The sequence below is a fragment of the Charadrius vociferus genome, unplaced genomic scaffold (assembly GCF_000708025.1).
Source record: "Charadrius vociferus isolate BGI_N301 unplaced genomic scaffold, ASM70802v2 scaffold55, whole genome shotgun sequence".
NCBI classification, from domain to species: Eukaryota; Metazoa; Chordata; class Aves; order Charadriiformes; family Charadriidae; genus Charadrius; species Charadrius vociferus.
The window spans coordinates 3,474,987-3,498,850 of record NW_009648444.1 but is presented as its reverse complement, the minus strand read 5'-3'; the positions used below and the strand labels follow the sequence as shown (position 1 = coordinate 3,498,850).

At 38.1% G+C, this 23,864-nt stretch overlaps 1 protein-coding gene across 1 annotated transcript in view; it reads left to right on the top strand.

Moving 5' to 3' along the window:
* Positions 1–8,430: 8,430 nt before the first annotated feature.
* The window catches only part of NFKB1 (nuclear factor of kappa light polypeptide gene enhancer in B-cells 1), a 45,963-nt gene continuing 30,529 nt past the window's right edge, over positions 8,431–23,864 (top strand). The window contains exons 1-4 of the mRNA XM_009885509.1: positions 8,431–8,475; positions 9,626–9,710; positions 17,357–17,397; positions 19,965–20,063. Coding sequence (XP_009883811.1) covers positions 8,431–8,475; positions 9,626–9,710; positions 17,357–17,397; positions 19,965–20,063 — 270 coding nt within the window. The remainder of the gene's footprint in view (positions 8,476–9,625; positions 9,711–17,356; positions 17,398–19,964; positions 20,064–23,864) is intronic.

Genomic DNA, 23,864 nt, shown 5'->3' with positions numbered 1-23,864 from the left:
AACGTGATACTCAGATTAGTTCTAGTAGCATTACCACCCCACGTGGCTAAAATACAGTGTAGTTACTAAAGGTGTTTTGCTGTGTTGAATCTCAGTATTTTTCAGTGTATTCAGAATTATGCGTATACCAGACTATGCTTGCCATAAATTTGAATATTGTTTATTTCTTTGGTTTAAGTTGCGTTGAATGTGTTTTAATAAAAACATTCTAATTGTATTCTGGCAATATCCTAGAAAAACAGTTCATATGTTTATGGCATCTTAGTGTTTCCTCTTGTCATATTGGTTCACTACTTTGGCATTTGGGAAAGGAATAAAACAGTTACACAAAAAATGTGTTTGTAAAGATACTTAATAAAGCAACCATTCAGGTAGTCCAGTTACTCTCTGCCAAGTGAATTTCCTCATGCTATGATTTTTTTCTTCAAATTTAGTAGTTACCTGGTATAATAAATTTAAGTCTAGATTTCCTACAGTAATTCTGCACCCAGCAATTCTGATTCAGAGCATCACACTTCTGAAATCTCTTTAATACTTGTGATTGATTTAATTTCCTAAATGTTTTGTAGGTTTTATATTGTGGTCCAATAATGTGTCTGCTCATGACGGAAAATACTTGAAAACTTTAACTTAAACAGTTTTTTAATTTTAAAAATACACAGCCAGAACTCCCAGGTCCCACCCAACAGGAAATAATAAGCAGACTTAATTAATAACAAGAGGAGGCAATTTGTGTTGTTATATTAGAAAAACAAACAGTGTCATTTAGGGTTATGTAGTGTTATTGCAGCTGCAACAGTCTACAGATGAGAAAAAGTCTGCGGAGGAATGTAGTATCTTTGATAAAAATGCCTCTCTTCGCAAACCTTTTCTCACTTGTATACTGACAAATTATACTCAAATCTTTATTCAGAGATGACATGTCTTTGTAGCAGCTGAAGGAAAGTAAAAAAACCAAACCAAAACAAAAAAACCCAACTTCTGTATACTGCTTTTGCGGAAATTGAGCATTGTTGAGTTTTATATTGAGCATACAGTTTCCTTAAAACAGCCCCCTACACCCCCAGATACTGAAGTCCCGGATGGGAGAAGAAATATTACTAAACTTTTAACATTTAAAGGCAAACTTTAAATTTCAAGTCCATTTCATCACTGAGTTAAAATCCCTTCAAAAAACATAGTTGATTGTGGTCCTTGTCAACTTGAGTGAGTTAGCAATCACTTCTCTTGTTTTTTAAAATGCCCTGTCTTGTTTGTGCTTAAGAGATCTACGCCAATAGTATGAGCAAAAGTACGCATGATATGCCCTTAATATTTTGGTTCTATTTATTTCATATATATCAGAATACTGTAGCTGTTTATCGCCTCTTATTTTTAATAATCCAAGGATTTGCCGTCTGTAGCAAATTTTTTTCTTTTCCTTTTGTTTTAAAAAGAAAAATGTGTGCGTGTATAGCTTGTGTTTTCCCAGTTTTTCCAGACTATGCATCAGGACAACGTTCATCTAAAAGATAAATATTTGGTCCAGTCTTAACCTTTGCTTGCAGACTTCAGAAACAGTATAATTTATCACAGCAGATGCAATCAAAATGAGTAGTTGAGAACAATGTAAACCATTGGTAGAACCTTTTCCGTGTTAAGATTTTGCTTGATTAGTATTTGGGAAGGGGATGTCTCTCCCTCTTCAGACAACTTTCTTCTGCGGCAGCTGCATTCATGGCAACAGTAATGGAAGTACAAGGTGCTGGTAGCTGACAGCTGTTAGAGTTTAGTTGTATAGACCTGCTCTAAGCAGGTTTGGACAATATGTGTTCAAAATGCCAGCAACTGTTTGGAATCTTGCCTGTACAATATTCCCACTGTCATTACATTGCTTTTAACAGAAACGGGTTTCATTTTTCCTAAGAAAAGCATCTTTTTTTTTCAGCCTTAAAAACTGAAAGTGGTTAGAAGGACATGCGCAGCTCAAACTAAGGGCTGTCCATCTAAATTCTGTAGGTTCATGACCCGACTTGTGTGTCCTCTGAAGCATTGGAAGACCGAAGCCTGCGTTTGTGTATGGCCTGCTGTTTTGTGCAGAGGTAGAAAATAGCAGCTCTCAGACTTCATTTTTTCCCTCTCTGTGCTTATCTAAGAATGTATTCTGCACGAAAGGTTTTTGTGCTCTGGAGCTGTACTCCCAGTATTTTGGAAACATTAACTGAGTTACAAGGGAAATGACTTCCTGGATGAAGTTGAGAGGAGGTGGCCAGAGCTGAGGTGAAAAGGCCAGGCTTTGGAAGGGATGGGCAGCATCCTGCCTTTGAAGGCACTGCAGCATGAGGGCTTGAGACTAAACATCTTGGATCAGTATCTCTGTTCTGTCAGAGTAGCCTGCTCTGTCCGCTAGCCAAAATAATCTCAGCAGCTCTTGTCCTGCTTCCAGCCCTGACCCAGCAAATAGCAGCATGTATTGCACAATACATTTCCCAGCACCTCCATTTGGGAAATGCTGATCTCTAAAACAATTGTCTCTATATAAAGTACAGATTATGTTTTGCAAAGAATGGAAAAGTGAGGCTTAAGGATAGATAGTTGCTGCTAAAAGAAATAAACAATACCAGGTAAAACACGTTGTAGAGACTCTACAGTTCAACAGTTAATGTTTCTACCTCACTATTCATAGTTGCTACAGGATTTCAGAGAACTTGAAGCTGTTCCTAAAAACTCAGTTCTCTGCAATCAGATAGTCTGCCGTGTTTCATAACCCTGAGGTAGCAAAAATATACTTACAATATATAATGTATAAAATGCAAATGTCTCTGTCTCTCATCCTTATTCTTCTCTCTTTTTAATAAGCAAAATAAACAGGCTAAGAGCATAATCACAGTGAATTTCATGACTTTCATTCAGTGTCCAGTTAAAGAAGTTTATTTTTAACAGGTTAATTCCAATGAAAGCCAAGTTAAAGAGAAAAAACACTGCTAGAAAACTTGCAGGAAGAACTGTGCTTTCAGTGTATCAGGTCAGCTGAAGTGTAGTAGTTGAGTTTCTTGTCTTGAGCCCCACTTTTTGAATCCCAGCCTTGTGAGGTGAGAGCAGGTTGATGTAAAATGTCTCACAAAGAGGCGAAAGTTCTTCAACACAGAAACTTATTTAAACCATCACACTAATTCCAGTTCACAAGTATAATGAACTAATAACTCCGGCTAATAAAGATCATGATTCATTAGCATACGTATCTTCAGTGTGCCTTTTACAGAATGTAAATTTTACAGAATGATCTGTGCTATAACAAAACCTTCTTCCATAAAATATTAATGTCCTAAACTCAGTCTTTATACTGAACTAATTAAAATATAATTAACGAGTTTTAGAAAAGATGAGTTGATTCTTTGTATTTTAAAACACAACAGCAGGCAGATACCCTGATGCTAGTCTTTTGGCATTTCTTTTCTGAGGATATAATGGGCATCCTGTCACATCAGTTTTTATGCTTTTATTTTGTCTGGTTGGCTCAAAATACAGAAAGTTTAAAAGAGATGAGTGGCTGATAAGAGTTTCCACCAGGCGTCACACTCTTTTATGATGAGGCAGGTCTTTGTGGGGTAGAGAAGTTGGTGATACTATTCATCCTTCATTTCTCCAAATTGTTTTTAAAAACTGCATTGGTATTCAAAGAACATAGATTAAAAGTAGAGACCTGCTTACCATGTCTCTCTTTGAAGGTCTGGGAAAGGAAGCATGTGTCATGTTTTGTTTTTTTTTCCTCTGGTCCTTTGTGAAATGTTAGCTTCATCAGTAAGCACACTGATGCACTTTAAAACATGAATAAATACATTTGGAGTACTATAGCTCAAATATTGTTTTTTGGAGGGCAGGGAGAGGGATGTTCAGCTATTTAGGGTAATATTCAAATTATTTTAGTTCCTGTTAGGAGGAATAAGAAGTCTTCCTAATTCGTTAGTATGTATACTCTCCAGTTTTTTAGCCAGGCTGATATGAGAACAAAGCTAGAAAGAAAAAGAATGAAGTTTAAACTCTTAGTTTTTTAAAAGGCATCCGGCTTCTGGGTGAGATGTCTGTAAATGTTTTCAGAAATAACTGGGCTATTAGTATCTGAATCAAACATTAAAGCTTGATTCCTCACATATGATGAAATTTGCATTGGATTATGCTTGTCTGTAGAAAGGTAATAGGAAGAAGTCCCATTCCCTGTTTGTAGGTATTGGATTGGATACTGGTATCAAAGAGGAAAATGGTTTGCCTCATTTTTAAAATTCAGGCTGGAAAGTTGAAGAGGAACAGTGGAGGGAAGGGTCTGGACTCCAAAAAGTCAGGGAGCTAAGAAAAGTTGGTTAGAGAAACCCATCTTTGTTTTTAAAAGGTAGTTAGATACACTGGATGTCGGAGGACAGCAGGAGAGAGATCTGAAATCAAATGACTGAGATAAACAGAAAGGAGAATTCTTGTTCCTGGATGACAGCATTCCTAAATGAATTATCTTGTTTCCATTTTAAATGCCTGATCCTTTTGAAGCTTTAAAACAAATATTCAGAATACAATAAATGAGCTCATGTTCTTCCAGCTGTGCCTACTTGTACCTGGTATTACTGGTTATTAAAGAGGAGTAGTGATCCAAAGTAACTGCCATTATGTTTACTTGGTACAACCCCATCATCTTCCATATATATATGTGTGTGTGTGTATATCTTCCTAGTTTTTTTCTTTTTCTCCTTTAACCTTTTTCACAATGGCAACTGACCCACTATGCAGAGGACCCACTATGCAACTGACCCACTATACTGCACATATGTGCATATACACACTTCCCTCAGGCACCACTGTGTGGTTTTGGGCAAATTTAGCTGGATTTTGCTTGTTCCCATTGTGCTAGGAGCTAAATGACTTTCCTTAACCTACCTTTGAATTTTCACAGTAAAAAGTACTATGAGTTGAAATGTTTCCTGTGCCCCGTTATCTGAAAGACTTCAGATGATCTCCAGGGTGGAGACTGTCGTGGTTGATTGTGGTCTGCAGGTGTAGGGGTGTTTTTTTATTGTAGATTCAAGTTTGCAGTACAGTTTGTGGGAATCGGAGATTATGTGGAAAGCAAGCATATACGGTAAGGCAAACTTCCACAAAACAACTTTGATCCCAGTCGTCTTCAAGTGAGATAGAGGTCCTTTTGACTTGACTTCTCTGAGATGCATATAGCAGCAAGTTCAGCTTGGATAAAAACAATCTCTGCTCCAAAATACAGCTCACGTAAGGAAAGAATGAACAAAGCTACTTGTGGTAGATGCTAATCTTATCGCTTAATGCATGTAGGAAGGGTGCTTAGAAACTCAGGCAATAAGGGAAGAGGCCAATTAAAAGTCATACAGTTAATGCTAGGGTCTGTTTTTCTGCAAGTGTCATTTTGGTTTTTAATCATGTTATTAATTCCCTGGATTTGCACTAATTTTCTTGTAAGAAAAGGAAGCTTAGAGATTTGTTAACTAAATAAATCCTAAGGAAACAAATTCTGTTTTCAAGGTAGGCCTCCTGGAACATTTCTGTCATTTGTTTGGCTTTGAAAGAGGACAAAACACATAATGAAACTGAGAGTGTTTTCAGTCATTTAGAGGGGTCATTCTAAACTGCTGGGTTAATTTTTGCCTAGGCCCTGAAAAGGCAATCAAGTGTCAGTTTACATACACAAAGGCATATGTTTGCACATCTAAATCATTGTGTGTTTATAATAAACTGGTTTAGCATTCAAGCCGGAGAGAATGTCTTTAACCTCTCCCCCAAACATTGCAGCTGACTGTTGAACACAAAAGACCTCAGGTAAGAGACACCTGTGCTTTTGGTGGGAGAGAGATTGTGTTTAATACCTGGTTAGAAATTCATTAGTACATACCTACAGCAACTGTATGTGGGTAGTTACCTTGCTGTTTCTGAGTGTAACGTTCATCTTTAATGGCTGCTGTTTTGTTCTCGTCTCATTGTTCGTTGCATCAGCCAAGAAGCCAGAAATGACCATTTTGATCAGGTGAAATTGAAGGACTGATTCACATAGATGTCTTATTTCTGTATGGATTCTATTTTTTATATCAAAGTACTTTAAATGAAAAGTTTTCACAAATACTGCCTCTGCATTATTTTTCCACTTTGAAGTCGTGTATTGTAGCATTGTAAATGTGACCAGGAAGTGTAACAGGTACGAGAACTGCCCTTCTCTCACAGGGTTCTGCTGCAGTGAGTTTGATGCAGTCTGAGAAACTAAAATAAGGCAAAGATGATAGAATATGCTATTAAATTTATCCTATTGAGCTTATGGAAAAAGTCGTGAGATACTTTGTGTGAAAGTTTTGCAAATAAGTATACATTTAACAAAGAGGCAAGTGGACAGATGCTATTCATATTAACTACTCAGAATGTTTTTTTTCTGAGCAAGCATATTTACCATGTTATCTGGATACTTTAGGTATTTTGGAACACAATTTTGCGTGTATGACTCATGAAATAGTAAGTGATTAAATATGAGAGATCACAAAACAAGACTTCTAGCACCAGTTTTTATTCTGTTTATGCAAAAGAAGTCTGGCATTTTTACTCACAGTTACCTAATCAGTGTGCATCAGCAGCGTGGGTAATTTCTGACAGTTCCTAAAAGATGTTGGCTGTTGAGGTCTTCAGATTTTTTTGTGTAATATCTACACATTTAACTGGGGAGTGTTTGCCAAAAACTAAATTACAGTTATTTCAGTGATTTCAGTAACATGTCAATTGGTTATGAGGGTTATATTCTTTCTATGGAATGGAATGTCAAATAAAAACATCTTAGTAAAGTTTGTTGGATACTGAAGGTTTTGTTATGCCTTGTATGTTGACTTTTTTCCATAAAGATTGATAATAACAATTTCATCAATGGATGAAAATAATGCTTTGCAGAATGTGCCTGTGAGGGAATGTGATTGACTGGTATTATTTATATTGCTGAAATCCTGATGTATTAGGCAATGAAGTACAGCATGGGCAGCACGTGGCTGCTTGTTATTCATTTTTGGGTGAAAGCTTATGGCCATTTATTTGATATTTGCTGAAATACTACAAATAAATATTACCCAGTAAGTATTTCTCTCTAAAATTGCATTCCAAACAGGTGAGTGCTTTTATTTTCTAGGTTAAGAAATAATTTTATCCTCGTGGACCTCTTTTTCCTGGAAGTTGTCTGGGTATTAAATGTCTCCTATTTCTCTGTTTTAGATTTTCTTTCATTTTCTACTTTTGTGGGATGAGTGGCTATATGTTGTTTTTGGAGCCTGTTAACAAACTGAGTTGAGACTCCATCAAAGTGAAGTACCAGAGTATTCCAGTTGTCTTTTTGATACTTGCCTTTCTAGTTCCTGTAGAAGGTACACGGTGACTCAGTTTTTCTTTACCGGTTTACTGATCACTTGCCACTCTCTGTCATAGGGCAGTAGGTTTTCACAGTTAACTTTGCTGGAAAACATGGCTCACGTTCGGTGTGGTGGAATATGAGGGCAGTGACATGTTTCTGTCTTCTATTAGTTATTAGCCTTATTTAAAGCGTCTGCCTGCATGCAGACATGAGTGTCTTGAAATAGTCACTAGAGTTATTTTCAGCTGTTCCCTTGGAGAGCTTTTTTTTAGCAAGATCAACATGAGTGAAGTTGTAATTCTTTCAATAATGTCTATGTGAAAGGAAATAACACTAATCTTTTATAATAGACATAATAAATTCCTAAGAAAATTTCCAGGCTCTGCTACTGGCTTGCTACTTGCCCAAGGAAAACTAAGCCGGGCTGAACTTTCCCAGTGTCCAGCCTTTACGTGTAGACCTGTGAGAGAGGGTTAGGTATATTGTACATCTATAATTGTCATTGTCAGCACTGAGTTGTTGTGGGTGCCAAGCACTTGTGGTGGACCTCTGGAAATAAAGGTGTCCAAAATTAGTCAGTGTTTGACTCCTTTTTTTTATTTAAAGAAAAAATACTAGATGTTCTTTCTCAGTCATCTTTATCTTGCATTTAGTGATACTTTACAAGAAAACCATTAGGGTTTGTTCATGAATGCTCAGAAGTGTTTTTGTTGTCTAAAAATGCAGAGTCCTGCTTTTGCTAAGCTATGAGAATGATTTTGCCTAAACTGTAATGGCAGAATAGTCAAAGCAGAGACAGAAACAAATTAATTCCTGATTTTAATAAATTTTGACTTCAGAATTTGACTGTAATTTCTAGTTGCTTGGGAGCAGGCAATGGAAAATCCTGTCCTGTCCTTACACTGCCTCTTGCAAATACTGCGGAATTTTAAGAGTATTTTAGAAATCATTGACATTATGAGTACAGTAAGAAGGGTCAGAGATTTTTTCAAGTTTGTCTATTGCTGTACATGGGAAAAAAATGAGAGTTCTGATCATGTTTTTGTGTTTCAGGACGTAAAATGGCAGGAGAAGATTCCTATATTATGGGAGTGTCTGATCCCCAAGTAAGTGTATTTGTGTATTTTCAATATCCCTGTATTCTCTCCTCGCTCTCTGGTTCAGCGTCCTCTCGTATTGTCCTGTATTTTACTAGGCTTAACAACATGGAGATATAAAAGCATTCTGGCTATTGGCAGAAGTAAGGTTTGGGGAAATCTAGTTGTGTTTCTTTGTCTAAGGTGGTTTTTTATGTGACTTGTGAAGTGCCTTGCCACTCGTAAAATGGCTGAAATGAAAAGGAAAGCTAGGCCTGCTGAAAGAAGTACTTGGAAAAAATCCTCATTTTTATATCTCGTCTGCCTGTGACACTTGCTCTGAAATTTCTTCTGTGGTGAACATTGGACTTTATCTGAAAATCAAGCCCCTGATGCCTTAAAAGGCCTCATTATATAATTTTTTGAGAAATTTGCATTGGCATTGGTGACTAAAATGTTCCTTTGTTCACACAGGTCAGTAGGCCTAGCTCTTCAGAAGCTCTTCCTGATCTCGTTAGGTCATTTCATGATTCATTTGAATTGTGAGAATGGTACTTGAGTGAAAAGTTTGAGTGAAGAACAGATAATTTCTACTCACCATAATTTCCAGAAAGAAACTATTTTCTTCCTTATGGTTGCTCCATTTTGGAAGAAGATAGATTTATATCTGATGACAATTACAGTCAGTTAAGACATGTCAGTGTTCAAAAAAAAAACAAAAAAACTTTAACCTGGCTCTACTGTTTTCTTGCATTAGGGCTTGTAAATATATTTACATAAGGAATGTAGTCTGGTGGGGTTTAATCACAGAAGTGGAAATGAAAACTCACGGGTTCTCAGCAAGGCCTTGGGTAAGACATCCAGGGTCAGATTTTCAGAATTTACCGTTATAAGCTCTTTTGAAAATATAGTTGTTAGTGCATGTAAGCAAAATGTGTGCTTGGAAACTGTACTGAGCTCAGGGTGGTCTCATGATGTTGGTGAAACTTGGTCAGTACTATCAGCTTTGCTTGCACTCGTGTTGCCAGCAAAAATAAAATATATACAAAATGTTTTCATACTGCACGGGGGTGTTTGCAGTCTCAATATTTGCAGGGAACTTTGAAGTTCTTCGCTGATAAATGCTTTAAGAAATTATGTGTATCTCTAGTAATGAAGAGTATATTTTCTTTCAATATAGATGTTTGCAATGGAGCAGTTCATGGGAATGAATGCATTATTTAATACTACAAATTACATCACTCCAGACTTACCACTACGAACAGGTAGGAACCGTTGCTATTTGATTGTGCTATTTTCCTGCTCTTACGTCCCATTTGTTTTCTTGTGAAGTTCTTTTCAGAGGCTTTTTTGTTTACCCTCTTGTATTTCATAATACTAGATCCCAAAGTTGTCGACTAGACTTTTTATTACACCTTTATGTGTCTCTTTCTTAGCCTCATGAAACTTTCTCAACAGTGAGGCAAATCTGAATTTCTTTTGGCTTGTACAGAAACTGAAAGTTTCAATTAGTTAAATGGTTTCAGTGACCAAAGAACTTTGAGTGAGCTGTTTTTATAAATTATTTTGTATTTTTTAATTAATTTAATAATTCTTAAGGTGCTTGTTTTTCACTAATAAAATGTAGAGTATATTCAACTTCCTGTATCATTCAAATCTGTTTTTCCTTCTCGGCGACTTCTGTTTCCTGTAAAGTGCAGTCTGGTATTAAAAGTACCTGACAATTTCCTGAATAATAACACTAGTTTGAAAGTTCAGAGTCACATTTTGCAACCAAACGCTGAAAATAAGCAAAGAGTATTCTGCGAAGGTCTGATGTGCAGTTCTTCCGCTATGGTTCCAGAACAGAAAGATCAAATAGAAGTGTGTTATATCTCAGCCGGTATTAGCTGCTTGATAAGCCTTGGTTTGGTTTTGCTTATTAAATTTCATTATAAGTATTACTTCTCGCTTGAATTTAGAAAATTCTTTCTCCTGCTTAGTTTATTGGAATAGTTGATATGAAAAGAGGAAGGAAATAAATTTTTATTTAAGCATATGAGGTTTTTCTCAATGTATATCTCCAGTATAGCTATTAATGTCTTTTAACGTCTGTTGTTGATCTGTTTGACTGCGTTGTATTAGGTTGTAGCTGGTATCTATTGCAGTTTGCTTTCTTTTGTTGAAAATGCAAATAACTTTAGTTTGCAATATTTGATAGTCTTGATAGTAGTGAAGGTGTGAAGGGTAAAATGAAATAAGCAATTAACTTTTTACTTCATAAGTAAAATTCCACCCTAAAGTAACAATAAATGCTGATTTTAAAAATAAAAATTGAGGCATGATTACTGTTTCAATGTTTCCTGGTTTAAACCATACTTCAATTTTCTTGACTGAATAGTAGCAAGGAAGGATCAAGAAACACATATGGTACTGATAATTTTTTTTCAAGATAAAATGTTTTGATGAGCAAAGTTCTTGACAAATATGGACAAGCATCCAACAAATTAATGTTGCAATCATTTGTTTGCAGTGTGTTTTTATTAAGGCAGATAAAATTGGTCAGTAAAAGTCATCTGCGTAGGATTAAAGGGCTTGTGCATTGTATACCAAGGGGTTTTTTTCGCTGTTCTCCCAGAGTTTCTGTGGAACAAATAAGATTATTGGAATTTTGATTTCCCCATAATGATCTCTCTTACACGTACCTTTTAAACTTACTCTGTATTCCTTACGCCAGACTCATTCCATACAAATTATTCAGATATATAAAACTGATTTTCAGATATCTATGTCTTGTCTAAACTAGAAAACAGCTGTTTCTAAAACTGTGGGGGGGAGTCAAGAATGCAACAAATTCATCAGTCGCAGAAGACTCTTCCTGGACTAGGTCTAGCTTTATCCTTAATTTGCAAAATTGCTTAGAAAAAGCCTTTTTTTTTGGTGGCACTGGTCTTGTTTACTGCTTCACTATAGGTGGCAAGGTCCCTATATACAAAATGGGATTTAATAAAAGATCATGGATTTCAGATTGTCACAAACAACAAGTTAATCATAAGTTTTAGAAAAGGTTGATAATTTCAGTGGTATCTGATGATGCTACAGCGTTTTTGTTTCTTGAGTTGTATCGCTTATAATGCTTACTTCCTCCCCTGCTTGAAACTATGTTGTGTCGTTATTACGGACTAGCTCTTCAGTTATAAGGTAATATAATAATTTGTATGTTATGCTTTAGTTGTTTCCAAGCAGGAACTAATGATTTCTTTCTACACAGCAAGGACAGTTAAAAAATCATGTGGTGTTTCCAAAAGTACTTCCAGCTGAGATATGGGGAGGGTGAAATAAGTGTTATAAAAAGGATTTTTCACTAGGACAGTTGGATGGTTTAAACAGAAAGAACTGAAGACATTAATTGTTCCTTGTAATTTGCTGTGGTGCCTACATCTTTCAGTTTGTGCATTCATAAACTCACAATGTCAGACTTACTACATTGGCAAGCAGGTTTAATATGTAACTATGGATTGTCATATCATGCCAGGGTAGATGAATCAACAAATAGCTGGGGAATTTGGGGACTTTCTGTTGATAGATATTCTGCTGTTATGCTAATATTTACAGTAACAGTAGAAAACCTTTGAGATGTCGGGACAAGGATTTTATCAATGAGGTTGTCAGTGCTCAAGTGTCTTTGCTTGCTTCTTTTTCTCTCTCACATATGTCAGTTTTAAGTAAAAATTTGGCTATGTTATTTTGGCTCTATGGCTGTAATAGATAGCTACGTGGTTGAAGTTCTACACTTACATCTAAATCTAGACACAGAAGTAGTCTCTGTGTGCCTTGGGTGACAAAAGGTTGTATCTATAACAAGTGCCATAACAGTGCAAACAGCATGACGGACCTGTGGGTTTAAAACACCACCAGCAGCAAAGGCAGTATGTCACAAAGTCAGCCTCTTCTTTGGCTCATTGGGACGTACCCTGCCTTTGGGAGTTAGGTACTAATCCTCAATGGAACTGGGGATGGAGGGAGCATTATCCATGGCATGTATTTAGGCAGTGTAAAAGCAGAAACGCGTCAGTGTGATGTCCACTGTGTAGTTGAGGGACAAAGTGATGCCTTAAATTGGAGAGAAAATGGGCAGAGCTCTGAGCAAAGTGTTTTATAATTTTGGGTTGGAGATGGTTTTTGGAACTGGTTAATTGTTTTGATTTTTAGGGGGTCTGGCCTAACTAGCTGTTGGCATTAATGTGTTGCATTTTTAAGCCTGTGAAGTGGGAGCCAGGCCATCAGCAGCTGAATGGTATTGCCTGGAGGCTGCTAAAATTACAGTTTTCTGGTATTTCTTTAACATCCTCTGCCCAACTCTGTGATGCTTGCTGCTGAGAAATGAGAAGAGCATAGAGGGGAAAAAGAAGGCACTTATAAAAAACTTTATTTCATATTTTTTCATAGAGATATATTGTTAGAGATTCAAGGAAGTCTGACCATGACAAAAAATTAGATGAGTCTTCATTTTCCCTCTCCCATAGCAGTGGCCCTAATCCTCAGAAGCACAAGCAGACTTGCATACTGCTTCTGGTGTTTTTTCTAGATCTTCTGTGCTTGTATTTTGAAGAGTGAACTGAGCGAAGAGAGAGGTTAAGCAAAGCCCATATGCTGCTTACTTTAAACATCATGCTTTGAACACTGCAGAGCTGAGATGCAAGAGAGTGTTCCTGTGTGGGCGAATCCCTGAGAAGGGATGACATACAAATGCTACAATAGGCCTTTCAGGAAGGATAATATACTAGATTTAGAGTCTGAGCTTTTAGCAGCAAGGTACCACTGCCAGGATGGACACAAGAGGGTTGGTGTTGGATTTAACAGTCAAAACCTAGAGTCTGTGGGTGTTTTCATCCATGTCCACAGAGCAGAACAGCACGCAATTACATGGGTGAGATGTCTGCTCTGGGGGACCCCCTAACAGAGAAGGGGGGGGGGGGCTTGACTACAGCTGGTTGCAGATTAAATTGGATGGCTTCAGGTGCTAGGTAAGCTGTCCTGTGGCGCTGCCTGGCTTGTTGGGATATCCCACCAACCTTACAAACCCCTTTTTTTCTTGACTTTGCTATGGTGGGAAGAAGGAACCAAGAGGGAGCCTTAGATGGGTGCTCCTTTGGGAAGTGCATGTGTGGGGTGAGGCATGTCAAGAGGAAGAAAGAATGTAAGTGGTGGGAGTGTCAAGATGCAGGGAGGGCCTCTGACTCAGGCAGGAAGGAAAATGAAGAAATGTAGCAGTTGAAGAAGACGTGGGGAAGTGGGACTGTGACTCAGGCTGGAGGGGAGGCAGTGGGATGCGAGTCGGTCTGTGGCAACCGAGGCGAGAAGACAGAAAAGGAAGCACTGAAGCATACCCAGGATGTAGCGGTCTGCACCAAAGCCCCTCCAGGCTGGAGGACTGCATGTTTTTGTTGCAGTTCTTAGCCCTCCTGACTGCAGCAGTGTCAGGCAAATTGTGAGGAGTGCTCATGTCAAAACTTGGCTCTTGGCAACCATGAGAGTCGTCCTTGTGAGGAGGCCAGCTCCATGACTGTACGCTGCTTCAGCCTCTGTAGGGCAAAAGTAGAACCTAAGCTATGCATTAAGTAGCCTTCCTTCTTGTGGTTGTTTAACACTTAAAAGGGGGTTGCTCATTAAACAAGAACTTGAACCAAGCAACTTTACAGTCTAGAACAGAGGTGCAAAAGATCATCACAAATCTCGTCACTATTAGTTCCTCTTAGAAGGTGTACATCTTCAGGTTCCTGCTGTCTGCTTAGGTCATACATGTCTACTAATAGAAACGAAGTATTGAAAATTTCCCTGTGCGAAGCATTAAGCATCATTTCTTTTCCCCACGGGAAAGGATGAGAGAGAGAAAGAAGGAACACGCATAGCCAATAGGCTGTACGTCTAATGTATTTCTGGAAAGTATTTAGAATTTAGTGAAGACAGCTGTATGAGACCGTTCACTAAGTAAAATCCTTTTTAAAGTCAAATCCCTTTTAAAGTCAAAATAACATGCTATTTATGCTTGGAAGTTACCTTGATTATTGCTGCTTTATTTTTAAATAGCATTTCAGATGCAATTAAGTGCCTTGCATCAGAGTGCCTTCTCTATACTGTTACTTGGATCTGGTTCAGATACTATACCAAAGAATTACTTAGTTACTGTAAAAAAGAAAATGTGTAGTCACGAAACTCAAAGATTAAAATAAGACCTCACAAAATTTTGTTTTAAATAAATTGGTATATGATTTCTATAATCTGGATTAATGATAACAGGCATCTAATTTGCCTTTGTACATTTACACTGCACCTTTTTTGCACTTTCCTAGTATTAGTATGTAAGATACTTTGATATTTTTTTTCTGTCAGTATATTTGTGTGCTTTTTTATAAGCTTTTTTCCAAGTGGCATAAGAACCACAGTCTGAAGTTTTCCATTTTCTTGAGTTTTCACAAGTGCTGTGCAAGGCAAAACCATTTCAGCAGTATGAAGGATTCCCCTTGAGCTTTCCAATATACCAATATAGTGTATATCCCTCTCGTAGAAGTTTGAATTTTGTTATGCTGAGGAAACGTTGGAACCTGGGTCTGCTGCATCCTGAGGGACTGCAGCAGCCCCTTAGCTGTTAGATAAGAGTGCTTCCTTTTCTGGCTAATGTTTAAGAGAAAGCAGTAGTATTTTGTGCTGATACGGACCCAACGAGTATGTCTTGAAAATGAACTCCTAAGGGGAGAACAACCAAGGAACAATTTCTTGGCAGATCCTGCCCTGGAGGCTTAGTTGAAAGTTGAACAACACAGTTGTATTTTAGGTGCATTATTTCTGCCAGTGCCTAGAAGATACAGGGCCTCTGGATTGTTAAAGTACAAAATTTTTGATGGGTAAAGCATGAAGAGGGTGAAACGTCTTAAATTTAAGGGCCAATATAATGCTTAAGCTCAACTTGACTCACCTTGAGTACGTGTCACAGACAAAAACTGAAACATAAAACCACAACAAAGCTAAATATTACTCTACATTTTTTAAAGTTTCCGAAGTCCAAACTGTTTTTCATGCTTTCTAATGTAAGATGATGTGTCTTAAGGCAATAGTTTTGCATGACTTCAAGATTTTAATTGTAGCGCTGTTTACTTTTTCACAGGAAGAGTGTTGGACTTGGGAAATAAATGATCTTTGTATGTGAAATTGTTGTGACTGGCATTTGCAATGTAACTTTGGCATGAAGCTAACCCAGTTGCTGAGTCAGCTAACTTCAACAGCAAAATACTAATTCCATCTATTAGTGTATTTATCAAAACTTTCATTTTGAGAGAAGCCTGTTCACTTAAGACCTGTGCTGACTAAAGACACAAAGCTCTGTTTTGTTGAAGTGAAGTTGTATTGAGGAGCTGAGGAGGATGCATGTAGTCATACTACAAATTAATGAATCCTTTGCCCTTTTTAATTATCAAAGAACATTAGGCTTATTGGCAAATTAAAGTTGATGAAATTGTGTAGCTCTGTGCTGAACCTAAGTACTACCTAGTTGAGGTAGCTGGACGGCGTGGTACTTGCAGATGGTGCAGCTGTTCAGAGGCAGATTGCACCTGGATGTTGGCAGGGCACGGAATGCTTTGTATGCTTACAGGCTCTGTCCATAGCTGTGGCTTGTCTGCTTTGGAGGTTTCACAGTGAGCTTGCTTGATTCCTTAGCATTAATACCTTTAATAGAGCTTAAGTGATGATACATAATTCCAACAGGAATATAGCTGACAAAATGTTGTGTAGGTATTCACAGTGAAGTTGACATTTGGGATCTGCTTTGATAACAGTTGAATTTTTAGCATTGAAATCCAAATCTTCATCTCTACTTAGCAAGAGGCAGGGAAGAAATCGTACCTCTTGGAACTGTCCTTTTCAGACTCAGCTGTGACTTGAATTTTAAGAGGTATTTCACAGCTATCCACCTAGAGAGCTTTTCTTCTCAATGCAGATAATCTAAATGATCAGAGTTGGAGCTAAGCTTTGATCAGGTGATGAATTCTTAACCCTGGTGGCACAGAGTTCTCGTTGGATTTAGGGCCTGCTCGAAAGCTATTTAAACTGGTAAATTTTGAATGAGGTTTATGATATGAAGTTAGCCACTGTTCAGAGAGTGGTGCAGGACAAAAAGTTGTTTAAGGAAGCCTTCTTTGAAAGACACAAATAGAATTTCAGTAGAACATAATCATATGTATTGGCGTCATGCTCCAAGATGGATCTCATTATAGAGTCTGCATCTGTAGTAAAATAGAGTGTGTTCAATGTTTTTAGAGGCACGGCAGAGCAGTATCTTTAAAAGTGTACCTGAAATTATTAAAAGAATGTAAATTGTTTAGTCTCCTCAAGTCCAGGGGGTTTTTTGAAGCAGTTCTGACTGTTAGGGCATGTTGAGACAGCTTAAATTCCTCTGTATTCCCATACCTCAGAGCTTCCCATTGGCTGTCTCTAGACTTTCAAAAGCACCTATTCAGTAGGAAGCCCTAAGGCCAAAATCTTGTGAGCATAGTCTTTAGAGCCCAAGGGGCTTAGATACAAAAGTTAACCTTAGCTCAGGAAGGCCAGGTTGCTTGTCAGTGGCAAGGGGAGGATCCTGTTCTTACTCACCCTTTCAAGTCTTTACTGAGTGATCAGAGTTGCCCGTTTAGGCCCTCTGAGCTAAAATTAACTTTTTTGAGTTAATCCTTCCCTTCTTACTCCACTGGTCTTAGGGAATGTTGGACTGCCAAGTGATTAAATTATTTATTAATATTTAAGTTCTGAAGATGCTTAGGTGCTTTCAAAAATGTTATCTCTAGACATTCAAGGCCATCAATTTTACCCCTGCAACTTACGTGTCACACTAATAGAAATATGATTTCTATTATGACTTTTCCTTCTTTTATGTTAGCAGATGGACCGTATCTTCAAATCATAGAACAGCCAAAACAGGTAAGAACATTGCATTTTGAATATCTTTAAGATAGCTATGTCACTATATTCAGCTTTGAAGAAAATTATGACTTAAGATGAGAAAAAAAGAATATTGAAGAGGTTGAACTGTCATAAAAAATCTGGCACTTAACCATGAGCAGTTTTTCCTGTCACTTTTGTAGTTAAATCGTTTCCTGTTTTGTTCTGTTATCATCTTTGTGTCTCTCTGGAAGTGTCATAAGACACAAAAAAAACCCCACCCGAAGGTGTTAAAAAAATGTCTTGCTAAGTATAGACTGTTCATCTTAGAAGTGACTCTTACAGTACCCCAGTATTTTGAAACATAAATGATTAGACCAAACATGGAAGATTTTTAGAATTTTTCACGTTTCTTGAAATACATGAAAAAAAACCCCAAAACATTTAATTCTGTTCCCAAGTTACAGGAACTTTGGTCTTGTGCTTGGTCATTGTAACAAAATTCTGTTGTCTTTTGAGATTCCTTTCATCACAGTTGGCTGTATTGAATAACACGAGAAAAACGACGATAAATCCTTGAACGTAACTCTTTTGTGGCTCTAGCAAACACTTATGCTCTTCTGATAGCACGAAAGTCATCCCAGTGCACTGGGTAGTTTTCATGTAGCTGATGTACAAAGTAATTGCTGGGTCAAGGTTGCCCCAAAGTATGCCAGGGTGTTGTTCCCCTTTCGCTGGTGGGATCAGCAATTGCAAGTATTCCTCCTGAAGCTATTAAGTATGGAGACCCCTTTCTTAACTCTCCCAATCAGTTGCATAAAATCCTACCTTATGGATTAATTAAGTAGATAGGGCAAGAGGATCACTAAAAGCTGTCCCATCCTCTTCTTGGTCTTCTGCAGAAGCATGCCGCAATCTGGTCTTCCTGGCAGGAGGCAGTAGAGAACATTTGTTTCAGCCACGCATGAAAGACATTTTTGTGCTCGAGCATCCCTCCAGGAATAGGGACGCTTCATGATCGTAGGTGAAACAGCAGTGTGCTGTGAACTCTTGGAAGAATACGCTGCCTCTTCCTTGGTTTAGTTCATCCCAAATCAGGCCGTGTGTTTGCATGGTGGGCTGACAGTGTACAGGACCTAAGGAGAAACCATTATTTTCATGCATGACTTCTCAGCAAGCAGCTCCTGTAGTGGAGTACCCATGTGGCAAGCTGGGCAGTGGTTATTATAGGGTGATGAGCGCGATCCATCAGCAGAGTGCTGTGCTTGTGATCATATTTGGAGCGAAGAGACAGCTGGGGGGAGTAACACTGTATGTATGAAAACATAGCTAGGATAGCAAGGGCAGTAGCCTGGGGAAGACCACACAAATGACTGCTGGATCTGTTGGATCGAAGGCACAGAGGTGAAGAGAGACGGTGTCATGACTGCAGAGGTTACTTTGCCTTTTGGGCGACTTGAGTTCAAGCTCATTGTAGCTGGGCACTTCACTTGCAATATGCTCAGTCACTCGGTTCACTGTAGGAAGGCAAATACACGCTTAAGGATGAGTTACATTTTCTGGTCAGTGACTGAATAAAAGTCAGATCTTTACATTTGCCTGGGAAACAAGTTCTTAAACTGAAAAGGCTTTAGATAGGTATTGATGCTAATGATTACAGGGTACTTTTGAACTGTGTTGGTCACCGTCAGCTAATACAGACTTTGAATTCAGAGCTGTCTACTATTAGAAAGAAGCTGAATGAGTCTTGATGAGGGATACAACACTAACTGGTGCTGTTTGGACAGACACTGGGAGCCCTATATGAGATGGAGATTTTGCCAGAAATTGCAGGACGAGGGAGTAGATCTTAAAGTATTCAAAGTTGGGGGTGACATGCAATAATATAGTTAATTAGAGTTACCAAATACATTTGCTTAAGAGTTGCATCTTTTGTGCCTTACAGATTACCCTATAAAGTAAAGGGGATGTTATTTCCTATTAATAAAACCAGAATAAATGGACAGCTGTACTCTAGAGTGGTTGCTAATACTGTGCGTGTCCCTAAAGTATATTCAGACATCTATTTATGTAGCTGAGATGAAAACCCAGCCATTTAAAGTCTCATGAAGCTTTTGTGCCATTTCTGGACTCTGCTGGGGATACAGCTTTTGCATGCTCTTCCCAGAAGGAAGAAGCATTTCTGTTTCATTCCTGTTGTTTATGATGCTTTGGACATCCTTGATTATTATTGGCTTTAATTCTCTCTACCTACCTGCAATCATGGGAGAGGGTATCTGCTCTTGGATTCTCTATCCTTTAATTCTTATCTTTTTTTTTTTGAGAGTACAAGTAGATCTCTGCTTCAAAATATCACTTACTGAAAGAAAAACTTCAGGTTGCTGCTGTGTGTAAGGGTGAGAATAGAACAGTTTCTCCAGGGCTACGGTTCAGTGGTGGTTTGTTAACCGGCACTCAAAGAGCATTTCAGGGATGAACAGTTGTAACTTTTCTGTTTGTGGGCTATTTGGGCAAGTCTTGTTTGTGTGTATGTGTGCATGCTATTTTTATTTTTTGTTTGTTTGTTTCTAAACAGTTTTCAAGTTTCTTTTCCCTTATTTCCACAGAGGGGTTTTCGTTTCCGATACGTATGCGAAGGGCCTTCACATGGTGGACTTCCTGGTGCTTCGAGTGAAAAGAACAAAAAATCATACCCTCAGGTCAAAGTAAGTATATAAATCATAAATTTTGCAAACTGAATGCAGTTGTCATATGTATGTGTATATGACCTTACTGCATATCAACATAAATTTGTGTGAAATTACTCAAGACTGACTGCATTTCAGTCCCAACTTTTAAAATGTAATTGATTTTGAAAAGCAAGGTGTCTTCAGATTTGTAGAGTCATTTTTGCACCGTATTTCTCTGCCAGCAGTTAAGCAATAAGCTTTCCTGCACTTACCACCTCACTGCCCTTGTGCAGACTAATGGAGCTCTTCCCTAAGGTGCAGTTTTAGCTTAAAGCATGGCCTGAGCTGCTCAATTACTCCACTTCTAGCATACTACAAAGCATGAGTCTGGTCAGTTATTCCACTTCACTCTAAGATGCTGTTTACCAAGTTTTCCTTCCTTTTCTGTTCGTGTTACTCCTTATTCAATATCTCTAGGATACTCAGTTCTTAAGGACGTATTTTCTTTAAAGTCAACAGAAGACTTCTCATTTTTAGTAAAAGCAGCATTATGTTCACATTTTCACTGAATGTTTTTTGGAGCTTTTTTTCCCTGGAAAAAATTTAGGGATGTTAATCAAAGCAACATTTTCTGCTAGTGCAGTATGAAGATTATAACAGTGGTGATTAATCATTCTAAGATTAGAGAAGAACTGTCTTTGCCTATGGTTCTTGCGGCAAATTCTTTTTCCATGGAAGTGGGGAAAAGATACAGTGTATCTTTTCAGTATTTTTTTAACTTATGAAAGTGTTAGTCTTGGTGTATTGCATTACCTCTTTGAACTATTGCACTAGAGATTGTCTCATGAGGAGCAGGGTTAATGTGTTTTAATTCTGGTGTTATCTCTTAATGTGTTTTAATTCTGGTGTTATCTCTTATTCTGCTTTATGGGAGAGAGGGGAGGGAAGAGTGGCAAGCAGTCAACTTCTGTCTTGGTGTGTGCCACTCCTCAGCTTTCTCTGTAGTATGCATGTAGTTCTTCCACAGTTCTTGAGAAAGGCTGGAATTTGGAACAGTTGCATCTCCATAATGAATCAGTGTGAGTGTGACTCAATGGAAAATAATCAGCATTGGCAGAGATAGCTTAGGGTGTTAGTCTTGCAAATTGAGAAGAGGCTGGGAAAGCTGATTTCATATAGCTTTGCAAAACTCCTATGAAAATTTACTAGCCCAGGCAAAGGATCTTCTTGCTTTTTCCTTTCCTATTGTGACGGTAATGATGAACCAATGAATGGGAATTTCACTGGTACATTCAGATATAAAATAACTTACCTCAATTGAGCCAGATCTTTGGATTCCAATCCAGTCTGTATCGATAATAATACAAGTGATCCTTTATAAAGGTGTGATGGGTCGCACAATAGCATGCCAAGGAGATAGGCAGTGAGGAGTTACAGAGAAAATGGAATTTCTCTGTGAGTAAACTAGAAAGCAAAATGTTCTTTGGCTTTCCATCAAACCTTCTGCTTTCATTGATCATCAGATTTTAATTTCATCTAAAGCTTCCCCACACGCACACGTGTGTCCGTTCCCCTCCCTCTCTCTCGTCCTACTGTGCATCTTGAGTTTTTTCTAGTACAAATCCCCACATGGCAACACCTGCTGGGAGAGGCTGGCAAGGGAACACAACAAGTAAATTCCTCAAGGCCATTGCTTGTTAGTGCCTGTTCTTGATTCAAGTGGTGCCAGTAAAGACAGAAGTGTTTCACACCTTTTCCTGTAAGTCTCTTCTGTGTTTTGTGAAAGGGTGCTCACCTTGTCGTAACTGAGGTGAGCACAATTGAAGATTGCTGGGTTTTGTTGTGTTGGGGTATTTTTGTTTTGGTTTGGTTTTTTTGGTTGGTTTTTTTTGTTTGTTTGGGTTTTTAACTTTTGTGCCAGGGCTTTCACCATAAAACCTCCATTAGTTGATCACAGTGCTGTGAAAGGACAGTAGCATGAGCTTTGGCTGTACTGTAAAAAGGAGGTTTTGTGACATATCTCTAAACCTTGGTCATAGTGTGGTCAGTGCAGTTCACATTGGGATCTCTCTTCTGCTTGGCCAACTCTGCACAGAAAACTGATGTAATTTACCAGTAGCTGCCACAGGGTGTCCTGAAAGTAGGCATCTTCAGTGCACAAAAAAGCATCAGTCTCCCTATTCCCTTTTCGTAGGCCAAGAGAAAACACATTTATCTGATATGACCTCTTGCACAATGTGAACTATTCAACTTCACCCTTCCCCCCCCCTCCCCCCCAAGTCCCTAACTTGTGGCTGAGCTGGAACACATCAAGATGTATCTTTCATTTAAAGGCTGGAGTGCTGAAGACTTTGCTGTCTCTCTAATCAGGATGTTTTGGTAGTTAATTACATATTTAACCACCTCCTGCATAGTATATTAGGAGATGATGTAGGTCAGGAATTAGTGTAGCAGTTCTGCAATGCCTGTCTTTACACTTAAGACAAATCTGCACTGGCCAGCAAGGCGGAATTGATTTAAAAGTTCTTGTTTTAACAGCGCAGTCACCACAAATGGAGTCTAGATAACAGTAGTATTTTTCTATAATATAAAAAATGGGATTAATTAATCCTTATGGCTTATGGAATTATATTCCTTTGTTTAACCCTGTCTTTGCTAAGAATAATCCTAAAATCATGTACAAAACATCCTACATTTTCAGAGAATTTTATATAACTTTGCATGTAGTTATGGAGAGCAGAGAAGTTGTAGATACTGAACATGTTGTAATGAAGTTACGTTTCATGACAAGTTTCATGATTTCAGTAGAAAGCTACCTAAAATTCTTAATTTAATTTTCATCTGCTTGCTGTAAGTAACACAACGCTGGAAGTTTTTACTATCTAGAACAGTTGAAATCAAAGCTCCTGAGCTGCTTATTCGTCATTAGCTTTTTGTCCAGGGGAAAAAAAGTAAACAGTATAAGAAGAAAGAATAAGACTGCATTGTCTAATATTATCACTAGCTTACTTAACTATCTAATTTTTTTATTCATAATTTGCTTTTTTTTTTTTAATGTATTTGAAAAACTGTGAGAAAACTTGCACCGAAAATTTCCACTGGCCTTCTTACACATTTACCATGTCTGTCCTTATCTTGCATACTGATGTTAGTGTAGGCATATTCATGTTTTACACTGAAGTACTCAATCCAGTTTTGGGTGTGAAAAGAATTTGCTGAAAGTAGCGGTGTGAAGGAAATGTCCTGAATTTTCATCTCCTTGGGGGCAAATCTACGTGGGTGGCTGCAAACTCAAGTTGCCTATTCTTTGTGAGCTGGATGTAAATCAGCTCCAGCCCAGAGGCTGAGTAACCGATTGCGCAGAGGTGTGCCGGAGCTAATGAGCACCATCTCTCTGCCGATGAGTTTGGACATTGTGCAGTTCAGCATGCAAATCAAAGCTTCGTACCAGCAAGGCAGCCCCAAACCTGGGCACCTGAACAGGAGAACTGCCCATCCAGGCATGTCCTGGGGCTATCCTAAATTATACCTCAATTTGGAGATAGGTGTTCTTATTGAAATTGGGGATTTCAGCACATACTTCAAGTTCAGGAGGGGAATTTGTAGAAAATTAGTCAAGTAACTTTGAGCCTTCTTGGTGAAGAAAGGAGGAGTGTAGTTGCCTTCCCACTCCCCCCCTGCCCCAGAATTAAATTGTAGAGTGACAGATTACTGATTACAAGTTAAAAATTAATTTTAACAGCTGAATTAAGGAATGAGACAAGAATGACCAGACTTTTTGTTATAATTCTTTACTCCTCTTAAAAACCTGTACTGAACCAAATTCAGCCAAAGCTA